Below are 18244 nucleotides of genomic sequence, written 5' to 3' on the forward strand. Positions count from 1 at the left end.
CAGGATTCTGGCAAGTGATCATTGCTAGTGTGAGTTTCAGCTCGGCAAACACACACTGTAAAAGTGTACGGACTTCGAGCACCTGGGTCTACCAGGTCTACTAGTGGTGTGCGAAAGAGCGCGCGACAAGCGCACGCGGCGCTTGATTAGTATTTTTGCCATTTTTTGTAGCGCACGCCATAATGTGCAGGGAAATGACGAAAAACCGTTTACAACCGTTCACCGTTGTAGAACATTCACAAGCGGCTCAAAGCTTTGTGGCTAGTTGTGTGTCTTGAACTGTAGTACTAGTACATGTAGTAGTACACTGTAGTAGTAGAATTTATTATTTCGATAGGGAAGGCCCTACAGACGTTGCCGTCTTGTTACAGGGAACCCTAAGTGCTCTTTACAGAGCGAGACAAAAACGGATAGATGCTCAACCTGACGACACGAGACAGGCAGAGAATTCCACCTATCAGCGCCAAGGAAAGAAACAGAGAACATGCCATATCTAGTGGTAGCTGCGGGCAAAGAAAGTGAAGAGAATGATTGCCCTCTAGTGCGCCTCTCGGTGCAAGTAGCAGCCGACTGGAGGGTGAACATTGAGGAAAGAAGAGGACTTGTAAGCTGATGAATACAGCGGAAAACAAAAATAAAAAGCCTCAAGTTGAGACGAGATTCGAGGGAGTATAACTTAGCGTGCCGCAAAACAAAGACAGTCGGGGTACGGCGAGGGAGACCAAAAACCTGTTTCATGCTGATATGACTTAAAGTAACAAGGCGAGAGTATAAATATGGTGTAAGACAGTGAGCATACGAGTTGCTGGCGTATTCAATAGTGGATTGGATGAGGGATAAATAAAATATTCGCTTAGTTGTGTGGTCTACTGTAGGGCGGCAGCGGCGGAATGCTCCTATCTTCTTATAAACAGATGACTGTCTTCATCGATCTCTTCCCATCACCATGCAGGCATGCCCCAAACATTCACCCTTGCCTTGGCTTCTGAAGTACATGCAAGTAGTTAAACTAAGTTACTTATACATGTATAAGTTCTAATTACAGTGAAACCTCGTTAGGAAGAACACTCGGATAAGACAAATGTTTGCCTAAGAAGAACTAGTATTCGTAACTGTATTGGATAAAACCCTGTGCATAATAATAATAATAATAATAATAATTCTCGTCTACGTTCCAAAGGGAACTCACGACAATGGAGTGACAAAAAGCACCACGGCAGAGAGAGAAAAGAGAAGATATGATATTTGACGAAAACAATCACGGTGTAGATTTCACATGACTTCCAATACACCACATCAGCAAAGCTCTTTCTTAGAAAAATAAAAAATAAGATAAATGAAATGAAATCATTGGTCATCACAGTTAGTCATGTGCGTCCACACCAAAATCACAGCCGGTCATGTGTGTTCACACCACCGCAGAACAAATGTTACTCCACTTCTGCCGGTCAACTGCACAACTTCTTAGGGTTTCGAGGTGCCGGCTCGTCTTCAATGCGACGGCGGTGAACTTGACGTCTTGCTGGAGGGTGGTGACTAAACAGGACCTTGGAGCTCCCCTCCTGTGCCTCACAGCGTCCTCCATTGATGCGTATGCAATCATTGCTTGATTGCCTGGTGTCGATGATGACTGGCGTAGGATGTGTCCAAGCAAAGAACCCTGTGCATTCGCTGGGTAAAACATATGGATAAGAAGAAACTCCCGTTATTGCGAACAAAATATCATCGGTCCCTTGATGTTCGTCCTAAAGAGGTTTGACTGTATTCTGTCTACCAATACCATGTACAGTGTACCATGCCTGGCATCCATGCAAGAGTACATAACCCCCAGTACACATGGTATACTACTAGTACAGGGTTATGTACTCTTGATGCGATGGTTTTCATGTACTCTTGGTAAAATAAATAAATGTGTGAGTTTGTACGGGGTAAGTGTACATCGTCAAATAAGGGTATACGACAAGAAGCGGAAGCGCAACGTGTGACATTTGCCCTGTTCCATGGATCCAGTTCTGTGGGTTTGGGATCAGTGCAGTTCAGGCAAAGGGCCAAAGGCACGTGTACTCAGCATGGAACCGTACGCAAATATGCACATGGCACACTTATTTAGTGTACTCTCTCGTACTATACTGCAAACGCCATCCAACCAAATTCTCCTCGATGTTCAGATTTGCTTCGTCAGGGCCAACAAGCAAGAAGAAGCCGAAGCCGAAGCCCGAAAGGAAATCCTCTCCTCTGCATGATTCAGTAAAAATATGCTTGTAGTCTTTAGATCTCAAATTCTGTGAGCCGAGCCAGCAGTGGTCTTGTACTAGTCTTGTTTTGGACTTTGTGTTACACGTTTGGCATAGCAGGTCCAGTCTGTTGCCCTCAGTGGCCTGCTGACCTTTTTGTCACCTTCGAAATATGGAAGAATCGTCGGAGACTCGGACGTCGCTGACCCTGGACAAAGGGGGCAATCAGTCAGAGTATAGTGGTCTGATCAAGACCTCCACGTCCCACGACGCTATCCAAAGTAAGTAACAATTAGTTGACGTCCTCGTGTAGGCTTGTAACCATGGTAACCAGGGACTAGTAAAATACACCCTGCTTGTAACAACATGTGTCATGTAGCTGTACATAGGTCGGATCGGTCCACAAGCTGGCTTCGTATGGTCACCAACAGTCCTATTTTATGCGGTGTTACGGTCATGTAGCTTTCAAAGCTGACTTGAAAACGGCTCCGGGGCAGCTGTGAGAGCCAAGTGTTGAAGACTCGTATAAACTAGCAGTGGAAAGACTACAATAGAGAGGTTCCGCACTACGTAAAGTTGAGCAACTTTACGTTAGTGGGCGGGGAAAACCCGTGAATTCGCGAGTTTGCACTCCACTTACGGAAAGTTGTCTACGTAGAGTACGTAGATAGGGCTCTGATAACGTAGCTGGTCCGTAAGTGGATTGGGGTACAAATTTATGACTCTCCCCAGGTCGATCTGGTCGTACACTGCCGCGTTCGGAGTTGCCAAGGGCAGCTACGTGATTTGAAAACTCCGTATGGCGGAACACAGATGCGCATGCAGTTTACGTAAGACTTTCTGTAGATCGACTACGTTTTTTACTAATGTAATTACGTTATGCGGAACCTCTCTATTGTCATGTAAACATGCATGTCTACAATACCGTAGAATCCCGCGGATAAGCCCATGGGCTTATCTGTTTCACAAGGACATTTCGGTGGGCTTGTACGAGGGCATGGGCTTATACGCGGACATGGGCTTATACGCCGACACCAAAATTGTGCATCAAGGAAGTGAGAAGTACATTGCTGAAAACCACTGTGCAAACAAAAACAACCGATGATTGTGTTGACATGTACAAAAAAAACTACATATACATGATATGACCAAGAGCCCATGATATATGGACTCTTGGTATGACCTAGGTCCATGGGCTTGTACAATGAAGCTTTGTGATGCTCGAACTAACCCTGGGCTTATGCGCGAGCATGGGCTTATACGCGGGTGGGCTTATCCGCGGGATTCTACGGTATAACACAGGTATACATCAAACCTTCTGATCTGTTTCTTGAACTACTGCTAAAAATACCACCAGTCTTTTTGGAAACCGTAGAACACACTCACACTCAATATACAGTAGAACTCCGATTATCCGGACGTCAACTACCGTAAAGTCTTGTATAAAAGCCGCGGCTTCTATGACTTTCTTGGTGAAATTTTGCAGGCTTCTATATGAGACAGGCTTCTATACAAGACCGGTATTTCTAAGCACATGCTGTAGGTCAACACTAAAACCAGGCGTATGTGTGATTTGATGGGCCCAAAATTGCGGCTTCTATTCGAGGACGGCCTCTATTCAAGTGCGGCTTTTATACAAGACTTTACGGTATCTGGGTGATCGATTATCTGGAGCGGCGAGTCGGGCTGGACCAAAAAAAAAGTAGAAGTTTTTGCGAGGCTTTTGCTGATTTTCCCCACTCGGAGCACTATGTATGTCAGGCTATGCACAAGATATACTACAATGGGTCGCAGTCGCCGTGGGTTCAAAATGTATAACCATGGCGTCATTTTGAGGAGCTGGACCAGGAGTGCACTTGGTTCCTGTTGTACTGCCAAAGAGAATGAAACATGGTTATATTGGTTGACACCATGTCATCCATGAATTGAGAATAATAATAATAATAATAATAATGCGGGAATATGCATGCTTTTAGATACACAAGAGAGAGAGATTGGAAGCTGTGTCGCAACTCTGAGTTTCACGTATTACTACGATCATCAGGCAACTGATGGCTCCAAAACGGGCAGCCTGAACATAAGGGGGGGGGGGGGGGGGCAAGGTGAGAAATACTGAGGGGAATCATACGAGTCAGGTGCAGGCGAGAAGTTGCTAAATCTTTAAACTTCTGGCTATGCAGCGGCAGCAGCAGTTCCGGTGGGTATTGAGCACAGACAGTGGAGCACGCTACATGTACTTGATTACATGTTTTTGATAGATATGCGGCTGCTCCCATTCTTCTCATCCGAACCCCCTGGACTCAGCTGGAGACAGCTCGCACCCCGAGGCCGGTCGAACCCCCTGGAGACAGCCCACGCCCCGAGGCCGGGTGAACCCCTTGGAGACAGCCCGAGGCCGGGTGAACCCCCTGGAGACCGGCAGCCGGCGCCCCGAGGCCGGGTGAGCCCCCTGGAGACAGCCCGCGCCCGAGGCCGGGTAAACCCCCTAGAGACAGGTCGCGCCCCGAGGCCGGTTGAACCCCCTGGAGACATCCCGCGCCCCGAGGCCGGGTGAACCCCCTGGAGGCAGCCCGCGCCCCGAGGCCGGGTGAACCCCCTGGAGACAGCCCGCGCCCCGAGGCCGGGTGAACTCCCTGGAGACAGCCCGCGTCCCGAGGCCGGGTGAACTCCCTGGAGACAGCATGAGGCCGGGTGAACCCCTGGAGACAGCCCGCGCCCCGAGGCCGGGTGAACTCCCTTGAGACAGCCCGCGCCCGAGGCCGGGTGAACCCCCTGGAGACAGCTTGCGCCCCGAGGCCGGTTGAACCCCCTGGAGACATCCCGCGCCCCTAGGCCGGATGAACTCCCTGGAGGCAGCCCGCGCCCCGAAGCCAGGTGAACCCCCTGGAGACAGCCCACGCCCCGAGGCCGGGTGAACCCCTTGGAGACAGCCCGAGGCCGGGTGAACCCCCTGGAGACAGCCCGCGCCCCGGGGCCGGGTGAACTCCTTGGAGACAGCCCGCGCCCCGAGGCCGGGTGAACTCCCTGGAGACAGCATGAGGCCTGGTGAACCCCCTAGAAACAGCCCGCGCCCCGAGGCCGGGTGAACTCCCTGGAGACAGCATGAGGCCTGGTGAACCCCCTGGAAACAGCCCGCGCCCCGAGGCCGGGTGAACCCCCTGGAGACAGCCCGCGCCCCGAGGCCGGGTGAACTCCCTTGAGACAGCCCGCGCCCCGAGGCTGGGTGAACTCCCTGGAGACAGCCCGCGCCCCGAGGCTGGGTGAACCCCCTGGAGACAGCCCGCGCCCCGAGGCCGGGTGAACCCCCTGGAGACAGCCCGCGCCCCGAGGCTGGGTGAACTCCCTGGAGACAGCCCGCGCCCCGAGGTCGGGTGAACTCCCTTGAGACAGCCCGCGCCCCGAGGCCGGGTGAACCCCCTGGAGACAGCCCGCGCCCCGAGGCCGGGTGAACTCCCTTGCTCAAGGGACCTTCAAAACCTGGTCTCTGTTACCAGGTGGTCTCCTTACCCAGGGTCATTTGACTGGAAATAGCATTCCCTGGTCCGAGTTGCAGGGGTCTTCTCGGACACGTGGTCGCCTTGAACGGTTTTACCTACTGAAGACTTGGCAACTTCACGCCTGCACCTGACTCTTGCGCTATGATACGCGTCGCCTATGACACCCCTCAGAATTTCCCACCTTGCTCCCCCTGATGTTCTGGCTGCCCGTTTTGGACCCATCAGTTGCCTGATGATCGTAGTAATACGTGAAACTCAGAGTTGTAACAAAGCTTCCAAACTCTTTCTCTGGTGTTGTTTACCTACTCTATATAGAAATCGTCCCCCGTGCTCATGAATTCACACGAAAGTCATGCATACATCCCATGCCCAAATATATAGACGCGTGTGCTTGTGAACGGACGACACAAGAACTGGAGCCAACAGGTCATGCGGCAGACCATATCTTCCACGTTCTCTTTTTCCTCCTTTTCGGCTGTTTCACATGGTGCGAGTCACGGTGCGGAAATAGGCGGCTAAATCTAGCAAAGTCCGTGGGTATTTGACGGTCACGATGTCGAGTTGAAATCAGTCTGGCGGGAGTCCTGACTCCGGACAGCACTGATAGTGGAGTTGCACACTCTTGGAGGTCACAGTGTTGTACTCATGCATGGCACGCCATTATCTGGTCAGCCCGCTGGGGCTTTTAAAGCATCAGGCGCAGGGGCAGACTCTGTCTGGGTGTTGACATTTGAAAACCCATGGCGCGAATGTGAAATTAAAATGATTTGCCAATAACACAGGCACCCTCGTGATTCCAGTGCTTCAAAAGTATACTAGAGAACTCGTGGCATTCCTGACCCTTGCCAGAGCCATAGGATGTTATCGTTCCTGTGCGTCGATATTGCTTCTAAAGTTCCAAAGCAATCGTATGGGTATGATTGTAGATATACGCTGAACACCAACATTGCTTTGTTTGGCACGGTGACCTATAGAGATTCTCACTCTGTCTGCGGGTGACATTGTTCCTGCTGTGTTCTTTTCAGATCCATCAGCTTTCACCAAGGTGGCGAAGAAAAGTCGGCAGAGTGTACCGGCATCCTCGCATTTCGTCTTCTCACAAAGCTCTCCCTACCGGGAAATGGTGGTGGAGAGTCTTACTGAAGAGGGGGACGAGGCTAGTAAAATGGACCGGAACGCCATCGGCAGCCCACTAACCAGAGCGGCTGTGTGCAACGGCAGTGACGGAAAGCTGATCTCGTCTGGCTCGGATAGCGCAGGTGTCTCGATGCACGCCATCCCGTCCAGTTTCAATCTTCTCAGCGACGTCGACACGTCCTCTTTTGAGAATATCACCATGGCAACCAGCACACAGACCACGTGCGAGATACTAGGCAGCGACACGGCAGCACATACAACAACGGCACAAGCGCCAGCCGGCTCTCATAGTGCACGGCAGAATCCAGGCAGGCCAGATGAGACGCACTCTCCTGCCGACGAGACTGGCTTCCGACCCATCTCTCCGCTGAGGAGCGAGCCAAGCTTACATCAGCCCTCCAGTACAGCATCTCAGCTAGAGGTTACGCGTGCCTTTCCACCATCGGCTGTGCCCATTACTGGCAATACGGTCGATGAAAGCAGGACGGACTCTGCTGGCGATAGGCACATGCAAACATCGGATTGTCTACCTCTAGGTGTTGGTGGTGGGCAGGGAGATGACATTACGCTGGTGGATACTGGCTCCATGTACATACCGCACTCTCGGCGTGGCTCCTACTCTGGTGAAACCGAAGTGTTGCCTAGCCGCAGAACGTCGGGTGATAAGTCTACGCACACTCATGAGCAGTTTCAGCTTAGACAGGACAACGGCTCATGTCTAAACTCCCTTGGCGTTACTAATGTGCGGGACAGCAGAGCGTCATCTATCGATGCCAATTTCGACCTCCGGAGCGTATGCAGTGGTCACGTTGCATGTGATACCGCCTGCCCCCCAAGCCAGTCCAGTGACCAGGATTCAGACTTTGCATCTTCGCCCAATCTCTCTCTCCCACATCTCAATCGTCTTCGGAAGGAGGCGAATAGAGTGGATAGCGTCTCTTCCACTGACCGTTTGACACCCAATCAGTCCGCTCAGTCAGCAGGAAAAGGCAAGAAGAAAGCCGGCACGTCGAGCCGCTGGGCGTGGCTAGTGTGCGCCGCTTGCTTTGTGATCTATTGCGTGGCACACGGCACTCGTTTTGCCTCCGGTCTCGTCTACACTGAGCTCATCAAGCCCCCGTGTACTGGCAATGAAACTGACCCATCCATGTGCGGCGGCTTCGGTGCTTCAGCTTCTGCCACAGGTATGTGCAATGTCGATTTCCTCAACTGTTCATGCCGTGTGTGTGTTCTCTCTAGTTCTGCAGGGTGATGGTGATCAGCTGAGCGTAACCATGACTCTTTCTAGTCCCGTTGCCATAGCATTAGACCACAATTATGATGCTGATTTGTTGTCAGGTGGCTGCGAATGAGCATGCTTTGGGAATTTGAAAGGAAAGCAGCGCACTGATCAGTGTTGTGGTTGCATGTGTAATGATTCGAGTACCTTGAAGGTTACTTTGACACAAAATCTCCACCCAATGACAACATCCAATGCAAGCATTCCTTCTCTTGTGTTTGTACACCATGTGTACCGGCATGTTCATGTGGAAACAAGATGATTATGTACATAAATATACAGGTCCTCCCTCGTTAGTAGATAATCTCTGGGCCATCGAAAAAGTAATCTTATAACGAGACTTATCTTGTAACAGGACTTGCAGCTAAAGGTGAAATAGGCACTACTTCATACTTACCGGGGCTACCCTCGATACAACATAAATTATCAATGCTTCAACTCGTTATAAGATAATTGAAAATCTCCAACATAGCTCTTCCTTGGATGCAAAAGATCGTCCATATTCACGAATACATAGATATAATACGTTTCGTCTTTCTGCTTTATCCTACGTGTTTTGGTCTTGGTCCTGCATGGTCAATATTATCTTATACTGAGGGTTTGGCACTCCAGGGACCTGGGCAAAGGGTCGTTATAACGAATTTTATGTACTAACGAATTATGTTGTAACCGGACCTGTAAACAGTTGTAGATCACATTTCGCCAGGGGATTTCAGATTTCTATTTACTGTTAAACGGGGTTTATGTACTAACCGGACTCGTTATAATGAGGGAGGACCTGTACTTCATATCGTGTGTGTGTGTGTGTGTGTGTGTGTGTGTGCGTGCATGTGTGTGCGCGCGCGCGCGTGTGTGTGCATGTGTGTATGTGTATGTGTTTGTGTGTGTGTGTGTGTGTGTGTGTGTGTGTATGTGTGTATATGTGTATGTGTTTCAGCATGGATCTTCAGTCTCTACAGTGGTATAATCCAGGGCCTGGCACCGCTCAGCAGTCGCTTGATCCGTAACTACGGCTGCCAGTTCACCGCCTTCCTGGGCGCAGTGGCGCTCGGTCTTGCGTACTTGACAAGTTCCTATGTCCCAGCACTCTTCGGTCTGTTCCTCACGTACGGAGTGCTGGGCGGCGTTGGAGCGTGTCTCCTCTACAACGCCTGCATTTTAATGATCGGCAGGTGAGTTGGCCATCTTCTTTGCTTTGTCTGTCATGACTGCTGTGCTGTTCTACTGTACCAGGATGGGTAGAAACAAACCAACATCATGTTCAGTTGAGTATTGATTATCAGATGACCTCTCTTCTTGTCTACCTTGACTGCTGTGCTGTTGTACTGTACCTGTCCTGGATGGATGGATAGAAACAAACTGACACCATGTTCAGTTGAGTACAGTCAACTGAGCGTATAACGACACTCGGCGGGGCATCACAAAAGTGTCCTCATGCCCGAAGTCTCATTGTATGTATTACAGTTAGATGTTACCGTTTGCTCTGGGCATGGACATTCTGTCGTTATATTCGCAGCCGTTATTAGCGAAGGTGACTGTATTGAATATTTGACCACTTCTGGTAAGGGATTGCAAAGCAGGTGTTAGGATACGGCCAATTTTACGGCCAAGGAAAATCATCCAACATACGGGTATCTTCGCGTGCACACACACACGCGCGCGCACACACACACACACACGCAGGCGCGTGCACCGTATGAGTTTTTTGGTGTCTGGAAACCACCTTTTTTCGGGCAATCTTGCCAAAGGAAAAGCGTGCCTACTGGATTGGTTATCCTGCATACGTGTCGATCGACGGGCAGTTTACAGTACAGTGACTATGTCCTTATTTCGAAGTGAGAGAGATAGTTGCTTTGCATGCAGTTCAAAATACATTATTCTCTCTTTCTTCAGTGGAGAGTAGCGACAGAGAGATCGATTTCTAGCTCTGGTTCGCTCCTGGATTGGCGATGACGTTGAAGAAATCCGTTCTGTCTCGAAATTTGAGTCAAGCACGCGCGGAGCAAGTCAGTTCAAGGATATGATTGACGATATCTCCTTCCAAACTGTTGACTCAAATCAAGATCTCCACAGCCTTTCGTTCTCGCTCATGTGCGCAGCAGAGATGTTCGTGAAAAACGTTGTCGACTGGAAGACGTAAACATGTGCGTCCATGATCCACTTGCGCTGCTTCAGAACGAAGCGCTGCTCCGGCCGCGACTCAAGGACGCGGGGCTTCGCTTTTCTTCCGCGAGCTTCCATCGAAGCAAGGCCCATAACTCTTTATTGAAATCATGTGGAACATTGCCAATACATGCTGAAAACTTCGTCATAAGAACAGAAAGAAAGAGCCGTCGAATGTAAGCAGTGTTTTGATGAAACAAACATGCCTGGAGTGGATTAGTGAAGTACCATAGACATAGTGTTATACTAGTCTTACAGACTGTAGTGTAGCCTGGGCGGCTAGGCCTATCAAACTCTTACGTATTATGACAAACATGTATACGAGTTTGCACCCTCTTTTCAAATGCTTTTTGAAGTGCTGGTATGTAAAAGGTAACCCATTTTATCCTGTTACCGGTTATACATGTACCAACATTTCCATGCAACATCGTCCCCTCCCTCCATTCCTCATTACTCTTATTTCTGTCCTTTCTACCCCTGTACCTGGTTCCCTCTCAGACGCGTTTGTGCCGGCATGATCTGATGAAAGCAGTCGGACGAGCCCCGCATCTCATCAGCACCAGTGTTCGCTGGTGCCCTGCACCCCTGATCTTGAGTCCCCCCCCCCCCCCTCCCTCCTCCCTAGCCGGCTGCCCTCGCCGTTAATAGGCGTTATCTCCGACGGGATGTTCGGGGGATGCGCATGTGCACAAAATTCATACATTATACAATGGGTCTCCAGAAAAGAATTTACCAACTCTAGAAACCCCCCTTTCAAGACTCGGTGCACGCCACTGCACACACACGCACACGCACACACACACACACAGACACACACACACACACACACACACACACACACACACACACACACACACACACACACACACACACACACACACACACACACAGGTATCTATTCAGTCAACTGTGGACCGATAGCTATGTCGACCTTGTTGAGTCTCATCTGAGCGGGACTCGGAGTGCCGGGAAGACAAAACTGCACTGAAGTCTAATGAACAACGATTTGTTTTCATTAAATCTTCTCAAAGCATCAAAGTCAAAGTGCTCTAACTGCAAGAGACACCGTGAGCTGTGCACAAAGGCAGATAGCTTTGACGTAAACCAGACAGACTGCTAATCAAGACACGTCAACAGTGCACATCAATTCAGTCAGAAACGCATCAGCAGAAACTGACTCCGGATGGTCAATTGGTCGTGTGATCTTGTGTCATTTCCTCCTGCCCTCCCTTCTCTTTCTTCCTCCCTCTCTCTCAACTCTCGATTGCTGCAGCTATTTCAAGAAGAACCGTGCAACAGCCAACGGCATGGCACTGTCCGGTGCAGGCTTTGGCGGAGTGGTCATCACGTTTGTGGCGCAGACCGTCCAGTCGCAATCTGGCTGGCGATCGTTCTACCGCTACATGTCCATCACCACCCTACTGATGCTGCTTGCTACTATGGTGCTGAGTCCGGCTAGCAGCAAACGCGGTCGCCTGTATGTGCGTCGGCACAGCACCGTAACTCCGCATGACGTCAAGCGTGCATTTGCTGGTCGTAAGAGCAAAGTACCTGCTGGCACGTTGCGGAGTGGACGAATGTCGCCTGACGCTGCCCTGAAGACGATCAAGGTGAGCGTTGAGACGAAGATCATGGCAATGCGCAGCCGCATGCGTCCTCGCCTGTTTGTGCTGATGATCATGGCGTTTCTCTTCTACGACGTCGTCTCCTTCATTCCGTTCTTCCTGATGGTAAGTTATCATGATGGCTACACGCACACATGTGTGTATATTACACACGCATGTGCACTCGCACACGCACACACACACACACACACACACACACACACACACACACACACACACACACACACATACATACACACACACTCGTGCACACACACACACACACTCGCACACACACTTGCACACACACACACACACACACACACACACACACACACACACACACACACACACACACCATACACACACACACACACACACCATGTACCACACACAATACAATAACTTATGCCCATCCGGAGATGATTGCAGGTCCCGAAGGGACCAACAGTGTTCAAGTCACAAGCAGAATCGGGCGTGGCGAGTCAAGTCCTGGCAACGGCGATAGCACTTTCCACAAGTGCAAACGAAGTCTAAGGTGACGGGCTCGGTCGGAGGAATGGTGCTGCATGCTGATCTCCACTCTCTGCGATCCTGGGCGAGGTCGTACCAGTCCACTATCTGGTAGTCCTTCATGTCGGACACAACATTTTCCCCCACCACACACACACACACACACACAACACACACACACACACACACACACACACACACACACACACACACACACACACACACACACAGACTAAATTTTGACAATCAATAGCAATAGTGCTGCTTCTTTCCGACCATCTTCTGTTTGTTGTTGTTTTCACAGCCGGACATTGAGGGCTTGCAGCCAGTGACGGTAACATACATAATGTGTGCGTCTCTTGGTGTTGGTTCTGTACTCATGGGAGTTATCAGCAGTAAGGTCAAACTCAACCCCTGTCTTCTGCAGGTAAGTGTGTGTTTTGTAGGTCAGCTCACGTATACAACAGTCCCTCACACACACACACACACACACACACACACACACACACACACACACACACACACACACACACACACACACACACACACACACACACACACACACACACACACACACACACACACACACACACTCACTCTCTCTCTCTCTCTCTCTCTCTCTCTCTCTCTCTCTCTCTCTCTCTCTCTCCAGTTTGCACATATTGTCATTCCTGCTGCACTCAGTTATGAGTCGAGGTCATTCCAATGACATCATCATGTGTGTCAGCTGACTCAGCTTCTAATAATTATGGTTACTCAAATAACATCATCAGTTTGCACAAATAATATCTAACTCAAGAAGCTCAGGAGCCACTGAAAATTTCGACGAGGTTTATCGAACCATAGCTCTTCAAATTTAGTACAATGGTTATATGAACAGCAGGAAACAAGTCCTTGTATCCAGTTTTTATGTTTTCAGAGTAAGTAAACGAGAGAGCTTGGAAGCTCAGGGCCCTACGCTATGCTTTTTTGCCTTGATGACCTGGACAAAAAAAAGCAGAGGGATGTTATAATTTTTTCAATTCTCCTATTTTATTTCAAGGTATAACCTGGGATTCTAACCCGCACAATCGCTCTACATTCATTCGCCGATACACTTCGCATTCCTACTGATTCTTCCAAGTTGCTTCACGTTATGATCATGCGCTATTTAGGATCGGTGACACACCGCCAAACCGATAATTTCTTTACTCAATTTCAATCCATCTTGCAACGCTAATCTATGCCCGACTTCATGCTTCTCGTCTCTGGGGACTTCAACGCTCGTTGCTCGGAATGGTATGGATCGACCACAGATGCGGTTCGTCATCAACTGCTTTGTCTGCTTCAAATGCTCTCCCTATCACAGCTCGTTACCTTTCCCACACATTACTCCCAACACAGTGGTCATGCCAGTGCGTTAGACCTGGATATAACCAACCACCCACTAATTCTTTCTAACATCTCAACTGCCGCACCGCTGGGTACCTCCGACCACGACATTGTCCTCGCCAGACTCCAATTACAAGGTCAGCGAGACACACGAAGTCTTGCCATCCCTGCCCAACCAAGTCAGTTCAACTTTTCTTCATTCGATACATCCCTCAGAGCCTGCAAAGAGTGGTCCCTCGTTGGCCAGTGCTTATCGACTATCGATTGGTTCAGCGAGCTCCAGATTCCTCTTGGAACTGAACCATATACCATATCATATACCATATATTGTGGGCAGCTGTTTGTGGCCAGCTATGCTTGATGGTACGGTACGGGACAGATACGGTACCAGCCAATATTGTGGCCAGCTGTTATGTACAAACCTGTAGAGCCTTTGTAGTCACAGATACGGGACAGACACGGGACAGTTACGGGATTGCTCCAGGCGTGACACAAACAAACAAACAAACACCAAATTAAAGCTGTGTGGACCCTGGCTAGCGCCAGACGTTACTGAAGTAACGTCTTCTGCATAGCTACGGGAATAAAGTAAATTATCGTATCCGTTCCCGAAGGGAACTCACGACGGCCGCTAACACCCGATAAACCCTAGCGGCAGATGCATTGTAGTGGCAAAAAAATTCACGGTTCGTAGCCGAGTGTTCCGCATCCGTAGGAACGCCACCACCCTCTGGGATCAAGGCGCAGATGTAGCTCCTAAGCGGTGGGAGGTGAGTAGATCAGACCCACCACAAATTGGTGAAAGACCGAAATCCCATTCACTGCATCCATGAGTAGTGACAAATTGACCATTGTGACGACTTTTAAGAGTTGTGTTAGCATTGAATATGGTGACTTTTAGTCTGCCCTGCTCTGCCCTGCTATGCACCATTCATTACAAATGCCCGTATGTGCACTGACTTTTTTGTGCTTGCATTTCGTGGGTTCTTGTTTGTTTGTGTGTGTGTGTGTGTGTGTGTGTGTGTGTGTGTGTGTGTGTGTGTGTGCGTGTGTGCGTGTGTGTGTACATATCTGTATTCAGTCCATGAGTTTCGGCGCAATAGGTCTTGTGTGCGCCATCCCGGTCGTATCCAATGCTATCAACCACTACTACGCATTCTCCGTGATATACGGTCTGTTCAATGGTGCAGCGTGGTCGTTGTTCGTGCCGACAATGGTGGTAATCTTGGGCTCGGCTCACATCCGCCGTTACATTGGCTTCATTTTCTTCATCGGCATGCTGGGTACAGTGGCCGGACCACCTGCAGCAGGTACGCATACTTGCATATACTGTGTACCTCTGAGCTGCATTTCCATGACAACAGGGCATACTTGCATGTACATTCGTGGCAAAAGAAGGATCCACGAGCGGGATTCGAACCCAGCACCTCTGTCTTTCCCGGACAGTGTCCTACAAATTAGGTGGCCGGGATCACACTGAACGGGAAGGGTGACTCTTACCATTGGCCATCTCCAGTGAGTCAACCATCCAAACAAAAGATCGAGAACAGGATAATAGATTCATTTCAGCTCGTTTTTAGAAAAGGATCTCTCGGCATGCCAGCAAGGCCATGTGCACCTTTAAGCACTGCCTGTGAACGTGAGAGAGGCTTCGAATCCTTGGGTACTGTATACAGGTGACAGGTGATGTGCATATTGAATGTAACTGGTTATTTGACAGTAAATTACCCCCCCCCCCCCCCGGTAGTGCCGGCTCTTGGGGTCCTCCGAGACAGGTGCGGCTTATCGTACTGAAAATCAACAAATATTCGGCGCTTATTTCTGGCTGTTTTTGGCCTGGTCATGTTTGGCCGGAAGTTTGTTGCGGCCGAAATTTGTTCTGCAAGGTTCAGTTTGACGGTGTATACAGGCGGCAGCAGTACAGGCTGAAAATTTGATGTGGCCGAAATGGGTTTTTTTAGCCCTGGGAGGCCGAAATTTGAATGGGCCGAACATTTGTCGACTTGCAGTCTGTGAATTAGTCCCCGGGATAGGCTTGATTGTATGTGTCATTGTGAACCTGTGTACTGCTAACGTCGTACCGCTGTTCAATGTTGTATTGCGTGCATTTCAGGTGCTGTCTTGGACTCCACCAAGTCGCACCGTAACGTCTTCCTATTGACCATGTCGTTCCTGATTGCCGGCTCTATCCTGCTGCTGCTCGACTACCTGGGACTGCGTTGGCAAGTGCAGCACGAGGAAAACCTGATCCACCGCAGTCAGCTGGGTGCCATGATGCGTGGCCTGGCCAAGGAGACGACGGAGCGCAATTCCGGCCCCTCCAGCTCCCCGCCGACGCGTCGCACCGGAAAGCCGCCGCTGCTGTCACGCCAGACCACCATGATGCGCCTGGACAACATCCGGCGCGACGCAATACAGCTGCTCGACATGCCCTTCTTCAGTGACATATACGATAGCCCGGCAGACGGACCCATGGAGGAGTTCTCCATGGAAACGTTCCGCAGGAGAAGCCAGCGCAAAACCTTCAGCATGCGCATGTCACGTAAGGGGAAAGGCGACAGGAATGCAGTGTTGATTGAGGACGACGACCGGAACAGCATGCGAAGTCCGACCTACATAGACTCATTGCCTGAGCGACTGGACTGACATTCCTCCCGCCATCAGTGTGGCTGCTGCTACTGCTGCTGCTGCTGCATCAGCTCTAGTGTAGTGCCCCATCCCGGGATAAAACAGTGGACATAAAATCATCGTGTGCATGCATGTGCTTGTCGGACGTCTTGCCGCCTGCTGCACAAGCTCCGGTTTGACACCACTAGCCAGCCCCTGCTCTACATCAGCCAATGGGAAACGCGCGCGCGCGCGCGTGTGTGTGTGTGTGTGTGTATGCGTGTGTGTATGTGTGCGTGTGTGTATGTGTGCGTGTGTGTTAGGACTGGCTTGGCTGTCCCCTCCACAGGCACCTGTGATAGTGTTGACACGGCCGTGCAATGGCAATTGAACCCGTAGATACACGACGCTGTGGACGCATGGTCAACAGCTAAACCTACTACAGCCACAGGTCGTGATTATGCAACAGCTGAGTGATGGTGACTGTCGCTGTGAGCTATGTGCAGTCACGCTCTTTCGTGTGCCAGTTCGGTGACGAGTAAGATGAGCCGTGACACTGCTATGTTTCGTCACAACGTAGTAATCACCTGCTATGGACCCAGTGCAGCATACCAGTCTCTTTACAGGCAGCGCATGGTTCTTTTTTCTTTTTTTGTAACTATAAATCAGCCTCTTGTATGGGCAAAACAAAAAAGATAGTGCATGGTTCATTCTTGGTCTCTCGTGTGTCTACAATGTACAAGCTGGCCTTGCCCTGTGCACGGCCCGTGTAAGCAAAGAGCCGCCCTCAGTTGGGTTGTAGTACATCAGGGCCTGAGTAGCAGAATTGCACTGCTCCCCGGTTTGCAGTGGAGAATTTTCACTTGGCACATGATGTTTAGTGAGTGTGCACATTTAGCTTTTTTTGTTTGTTTTATTTAAACCAAGAGTACATAACGGTTTTTTATTTTTTTAATTATTTTTTTACGGTTTCTGTACTCCTGCTATATAACTAGTAACACTGCCTGATCTTAACTGTTACTTGGTTTCTAAACCTTTCGACAGCCCTGCCTGTCGTTCATTCGACAGCCCTGCCTGTCGTTCATTCGACAGCCCTGCCTGTCGTTCATGTTCTTTTCTTCTTTTTCTGCCTAACCTTCTAACTTGTCCAACATCACACGTTTAGCTTTTTATCCGATGTGACCCGCTATGGAATCGCTGATGCGGTGGTTGCCATTACCGTGCTTGCCATCCGCGGACTACTGTGCTAGCTGGCTTTCAAATTCGCCTCTCCGCAGTGCACTCTTGTTGAGATACACGAAAGTAATCCTTCCTACTCTGAGTTTGTTAATCCCACCAGATCACTTTCCGCATTGGATTCTGACTTTCATCTTTCTAATAAGTTGGCTCTCCACTTTCTGCCCTTTTTCAGTTTTTACCTTTTCAAAGATTGAAACATGTACGTACTTTGAAGTACTGGAGTACATTCGTAGATACATGGGTGTAGACGCCTGCAAAATTTCCCCCACTGAAAAGTCGTATAAGCCGCGGCCTGGCGGACATCATCAGCTCTTATTTTACCAGTTATAATACAGTTCTGTCCGCAGATTGAGTATTAGTTATACGAATATAGAGTTGCAGACTCAAACAGTGTTTTGGAGAAAGAACTTTGATTTCTTCACCCCCTCCCCGGTGCATCTGTCATTCTGATAACCCACAAAGCCGGGACTTGAATCCTACCGACATCTGCTGAGCTCAACACTGACAGTGACAACAGGTCGCACAGTGCAGGGAAGTGCGTATTAGAGAGCTGGTCTATACACTGACTCCCATGGCAGCACTGTGCCAAATCCGTACGGC

At 49.8% G+C, this 18244-nt stretch overlaps 1 protein-coding gene across 1 annotated transcript; it reads left to right on the plus strand.

Moving 5' to 3' along the window:
- Positions 1 to 2153: 2153 nt before the first annotated feature.
- Positions 2154 to 17965, plus strand: LOC135823231 (uncharacterized). The gene is made up of 7 exons (XM_065336078.1): positions 2154 to 2515; positions 6757 to 8052; positions 9085 to 9319; positions 11584 to 12040; positions 12732 to 12854; positions 14880 to 15108; positions 15912 to 17965. The coding sequence occupies exons 1-7, from the start codon at positions 2407 to 2409 to the stop codon at positions 16442 to 16444; spliced, it is 2982 nt and encodes a 993-aa protein (XP_065192150.1). The 5' UTR covers positions 2154 to 2406; the 3' UTR covers positions 16445 to 17965.
- The last annotated feature ends 279 nt before the right edge of the window (positions 17966 to 18244 follow it).

Source organism: Sycon ciliatum, chromosome 8 (genome assembly GCF_964019385.1).
Source record: "Sycon ciliatum chromosome 8, ocSycCili1.1, whole genome shotgun sequence".
Classification (NCBI taxonomy): domain Eukaryota; kingdom Metazoa; phylum Porifera; class Calcarea; order Leucosolenida; family Sycettidae; genus Sycon; species Sycon ciliatum.